The sequence below is a fragment of the Thermobia domestica genome, chromosome 5, assembly GCF_964235325.1.
Source record: "Thermobia domestica chromosome 5, izTheDome1.hap1.1, whole genome shotgun sequence".
NCBI classification, from domain to species: domain Eukaryota; kingdom Metazoa; phylum Arthropoda; class Insecta; order Zygentoma; family Lepismatidae; genus Thermobia; species Thermobia domestica.
In genome coordinates, this window is record NC_137458.1 from 227,523,874 (window position 1) to 227,529,831 (window position 5,958).

At 36.3% G+C, this 5,958-nt stretch overlaps 1 protein-coding gene across 1 annotated transcript; it reads right to left on the reverse strand.

The window, feature by feature from the left end:
* Nucleotides 1-1,025: 1,025 nt before the first annotated feature.
* fs(2)ltoPP43 (female sterile (2) ltoPP43) lies at nt 1,026-3,200 on the reverse strand. The gene has a single exon (XM_081759728.1). It carries the CDS (start codon nt 2,938-2,940, stop codon nt 1,972-1,974), a length of 969 nt encoding a protein of 322 aa, XP_081615854.1. The 5' UTR covers nt 2,941-3,200; the 3' UTR covers nt 1,026-1,971.
* Nucleotides 3,201-5,958: the final 2,758 nt, after the last annotated feature.

The following is a 5,958-nucleotide window of genomic DNA, read 5'->3' on the forward strand; positions in this document are numbered from 1 at the left end:
GAGGTAAGTCCATACGGAACAGGTGCGTCAGCGATGGTGGGTATACGCATAAACTTGGTCGTTTACAACAACTCACTATACGTCACAGTACCAGCTCCGGAGCCGTCGACGGATTTGGGGAAGACACTAAACGGCATCCGAATATGGATTTAACTGTCGGAGAAACTTTTCACAACGTAGGAAACTAGTATTTCATGTTTACTGGTGTGGATCTATTACAAGGGCTATGGTAGGGTTAAAATTAATACGTGCATATCGAAAATTTACTGTGTGACATACTATTTTTTTTAACGGTGGAGTATTTCTACGCGATGTAGGAAACCTATATTTCATATTTACAAATATACAGTTATACGGTGAAACCACTACAAGTGCTATAACCTAGACCAGTGCTTCCCAACCGGTGTGCCGCGAGGAATCGAAACAAAATTATTAATTGCTTTGTAATATATATATATATCGCTATAAGCAATCAAATTGCAAAACGAAGGGAAAAATGTATATTTGTATTTCACATTACTATGAACCTCCACTATGAATCTACAATTTTAAGTTTGATACCGGCTTACTGTTCTGTACATTTCTAATATTGAAAAAAGTATTTGTTATGACCATTATTGCTTCTTTATTGTTGCAGACTATTTCGTAACTTGAAAATTTAAAATAATCAATCCTTTCGACAGATTACCTACATTTGTGTTTTAAAAGTAAAAGAGATTTATTTGTTCCTTCGTTATTTAGTGATCTTCCTACTAAGTAAAACGTTGGATACAGTTTTTAAAAAGAAAGCGTATTTTTAGAAACCTAAGTCCAATATTCCATTGCAATCTTTTCTTTTTCTAATTAAAATGAAATATAAGCATAATGATTTACCAAGGGAAAAAACCAGTGAAAGAGCTTTCTTCTCTGAGATCAATAATCAGAAAAAATACCACTGTGTTTTATATTTACAAATAATAATGCCTATAAGTGCACCGCGAGAATCCAAGTAACACCCGTAGTGTGCCGCAAGTTGAAAAAGGATGGGAAACGCTGACCTAGACCTATATGATTTTACGGGATATCAAGTGTTTTTCCACTATCCTTGTCTCTGCGCATATTCGATGTCGTAGATGCACCTGTTTTCCTACAGATGTACCCCTGCTGCACTCCTGTTCTTACTCGGTTAAATAGCATTCTCGCGTTCAGCAGACACCTAACACAAGTTAGTGTGTTTTCTGCACAATCGTTTTTACAACTTACGTCCGGACGCGTATTTATATCCGTAAGACAAACTACTCGTAAGGAGAATCTGAAGCCATGAATGCAACTCATACTCTGAGAAACAATTTCTAAGGCAGAACAAATTTCATGATGAAATAATTGCACATAAAGGGACAGCACTTAATCATTTCCAGAGCACATTCATTTGCAGGCATATTATCAATCTGTACATAAGTATTCGTATATGCGTCTGGGTAATAGGTCCAGAATGTCTTAGGGGACCATTTAAAGCAGGAAGAGAATATATATATACAATTACATTTTGAGGACTATTCTTAATCTGCACCCTACAATTAATACGTAATTCGAGAATAGAATTGGAAGTCTGAACGCTATGGCCATTCTATAACCCTACTAAATTTACATATGGGACCAAAAACGATCTCTCCATAATCTAAAAGTAAACTCTTAAAGTCATATAAAATGAACAATATTCTAATTTTGCCCCATAGTTCTAAAATAATGATTCTACCAACGGGTCTCCTAAATATGCTATTCATTAGCCTTACTTAAAATTGTGCCAAACCTTACAAATTTTTCCAACGTGTATCAGGGTCTACATCTGGTTATTGTTAGTCGAATCACGTATTAGAAAAAGATACAAAAATAATGGCAAATGCCGTAGGAAGTACAGGATCTAATACAAATCTCATATCTCTTATAAAGGGGAAGGACACGAAATGCTTATTAGTATCTCTGGTTAACAACTCAATGGTAATAACCATTATCGTTATCATTATCTTCATCACTTAACTCTTGCACTTCATCTGCAAGTTCTGATGCAATTTTTGCTTTATATGAAGCGTAACTTGTACCGTAACGTTCAACATCTTCGTTGCTAAGTGAATAACCATAACAATAATCGTCATCATCATCTGATAGTTCGTACTCATCTTCCAGTCTGCACTTTTTCATTTTGCTCTCGAGAAGTTCGGATGATAAATCATGATAGTCCCCATAGAAATCACCATCAAGTTCAAATTCTGCATCTGAATCCGGATAATCGTTTCGCCAGTTGTTTTCGTCATTTGAATCATCATCATCATCCAAGAGTGGAGGAGACTCACCTTCATCTCCATCAAGCCAAACAGAATTTTGCAATGGTTGGACACTTAACAAATTATCAATCAATCCATCATCTACATCACAAGCATCAGTACAGTACAAATCATACACATATTTTTTCTCTGAAGAACCACTAGCTTTACGTTCATCACTGCCTGTAATATCTCCGTTCGTTTCATCAACAATTTCATCACTAATAATATCCACCACTCGAACTACTTGCTTTTTGTCATCCGGGTGACACACAGAGGCACAAGATTCAGTTGTTAAGTCCTTTGATTCCACTTCTGAACCGTCCAATGACCGGTAACAATTCACAACCTTAAACCTATTTGTTTTCGATGCAAGTTTCGTTGAAGCACGAAGTTTTTTTGTGATATCCACACGATGTTGCTTGTGCGATTGTTCAAGTTGTTCTTTCTTCAATGGTAGGATTTTGTAAACATGAGACACACTTTCATCCTGGCTGTCAACTGTTCCTGCAAAATGTAGGATAGTCTCTCGATGCTCTTCTTTAGCATTTCCTTCTTCCTTTCTCCTTTTATAAGCTATAATAAACGCTTCTGCTGGCTCTTCCTCGTAAGGACGCTTAACACGCACAACTGTTGCCATTGCAATTACCTTGCTTGCACAGCAGACAGCAATATGACTGGCTTCATTGAATTCTACTCCTACGACGCACAACGTTTCATGACTATTACAGTTAACATGTTTAAAATTCTTGTTCAATATATTACATAATTACCTATTTCCAATTAATTACCGTTACAGGAAATAAATGTCACTTCAAATACATTTCGAATTTAGCTTATTATACAACTACCAGCTAATATACGTAACTCTAGCACACGTTAGACAATTGCAGTACGAAAAACGAACGAAACAAGATCCTTCCAGTGCTGCCAGGTAGAAAAATTAAAAACTAGCGAAAATGTGCTTCAAAAGTGGCTGATTTGAAATATTTCTAGCCCAAACATAAAAATTTTGTTACTACATAGTTTTACTAATACTATATATACTGTATATACTAGCTGAACATGCGCTCTCTACACAGCGCATCATTCATATATGAGCATGAATCCCATTGTTAATCCTCACATTTGTCCATGTCTTTACAAACACAAGTGATAGACATCTTGATAAAAATGGCAAGAGATACCATAAAGGAGAGATTTTTTACGACCCGCTCGGGAGAGTAATACTCCCGGAAGTACGTTTTTTCGCGCGCTACTCTAGCCAGCTGTTTTACGCGCTATCCTAGTCAGTTGTTTTAAGTTGGTCACAAAATCTGTATCATTTAGTACAAGGGGAACAAAACGAGCCTTACATCATGGAGTACAAGGGCATCAAAATGAGCCCTGCGGGGCTTCTAACCCGTTCCCACTACTACTACTACTTATCTGCACAAAAGTAAGTAAATCACATTTTTGAGTATTATTTTCGTATTATTTTAATTTAAAAAGTGTTATAAAAATGTTAAAAAAAATGTTTTAAAAAACTTTCCTCGGGCTGGGTTTGAACTCACGCCAAAAGAGATTTTCATTACTAGCATGTAGCGCTAGCCCACTCGGCTACCTGGACCGACAATAACAATCGTCTGAATTCTGCTATTTGAATGCAACGGGGCAAGACATAGATAATGACAACCAATCAGAACTGTGTTTTCTGTTCCTACTTCCGGAAGCATTACTCTTCTGAGCTAGTCCTGATTTTATCGATTACTTTTTCAATGTCTCGTACCGTTTGCAAGATTTCGACCTACTTCCGGTTGGAATTTTTAATTCATGTATGTTCATTGTTTTCCTTCTTCTTGTATGCAGTATGTAATAAGCAAATACATTACACAAACAATAAATTATAATGCCAGTGATATATGGTATTCATTGGGGAAAACACACCAATCAATAAAGATTCATCTTAGAGTGGAGAAATGGTTATCCCTCGATTTTCATTATCATTTGGCCATGAAACAAACGCCTGAGAGGTATACAACCCCCGTATACAAGTATGTGGTGTTGGTATGTATAATGCGTAGGATATGATGCTTTAGTTTTTTTCTAATTTCAACACTTCCAGTGTACCCTATAAACGTATGGCAACGTTTTTTTTTTTAATATTCAGTTAGAACTGAACAATCTACATAAAATTTGCAACCGATCAGTGAAAACCTCATCTTTCTAGAGAATGTGGTTTCCGAGATCTCATTGTCAAAAGGACTGGCCACAAACATATAAACGTCCACAAACGTATAGTTTAAAAGAACTCCAAAGATGGCAGCACAATTCATCAGCATTGATTTTGAAAAAGCTTATGAAAATACAAAGGCTTTGAACAATAATGCAAAAAAAGATAAACTTTATGAAAAACGAGTCTATTTAAGTAATTTATTTAAAGTACACATACTTTAAAATATTTGTCTTTATTAAATGTGAAATCACAAATAACCATAAATCAAAGATTTGAAGTCCAAAGTTATAGGTTGGAGCTCAGGCGCTTTTGTTGCTATTGTAGCGTTTCAATAGATAGATCCTATTGATTTAATGGAAACACCTGATGATCGGAATACGTCAGATGTTAGTGGCGATAGCAGCTCTGGGCTATTGACGGTTCTTTGTAAGGACAAACTCCGTACCACAAGAGGGGCTGTAAACCGACAGTACGTAATAAACTGAGCAGTTCGCAATAGTGTAAAAGGATCGACCTTACTTAGGATTGCCAGGTTGGGCGGAGTTTGGAATGGTCTGCCGGGGGTAGATCTGTTGGTCAGTGTCGGACCTGTGGAATACTTTCTAGACGAGTGTGGAGTTAATATGAAAAACTCACTCTTTACCAAAAAGTTCGGAGGGCAATGGCCTCCCATGCCCCACATGACTCCGCCTATGATTGCCAGACGTCTAAGTTTTCAATGAAACCATTAACTGTCACGAAAAAGGCTTTCGGGATGCCTGTTTGTCCCGGTTTTCGTTCCTCAGATTGAAACAATTAAACCTGCAAGAACTTTACTGAAGATATGTGTAACCAATTAATTCTACTAAACAAACAACAAGGAATTTGAAAGTCATATCTATTCTTTCGATCTAATTGTTTAGCTTCCAGAGGGAAAAAAGGATTTTCAAAAAATATTCAAGAGCTGCATATGCTATGGCAATGATTTCTTGTATATCACTTTCAATAGAAAACAATATCCTTTTCCCGGTGACGGGCTATAATTGCTAGTTATTTTATACTTCCGTGCACTTTTACTATACGGATCCATAGTATAAGTAATAGTAGGAGTAGGAGTAGCAGTAGTAGTAGGAAGGGTTAGAAGCCCCGCAGGGGTTCGTTGGGTTCTGTTCTCGACATAAAATGGGCAAAAAATTCCCATTTTGATTTAAAAAAATACTTTATGTATATAATACATATGCAAAATTTCAATTTTGTATCATGAATGGTAAGGTCTTGAGAAATTTTTGAAAGTGACCCATTTTTTCATATATATATATATATATATATATATATATATATATATATAGAGAGAGAGAGAGAGAGAGAGAGAGAGAGAGTTCAAAATGTACTGCGTCATTACTATTTGACCTAGAGTTATGGTTCAAGCGCCATTTTCTTAAGTATAACGAGCCCTCTCCAACC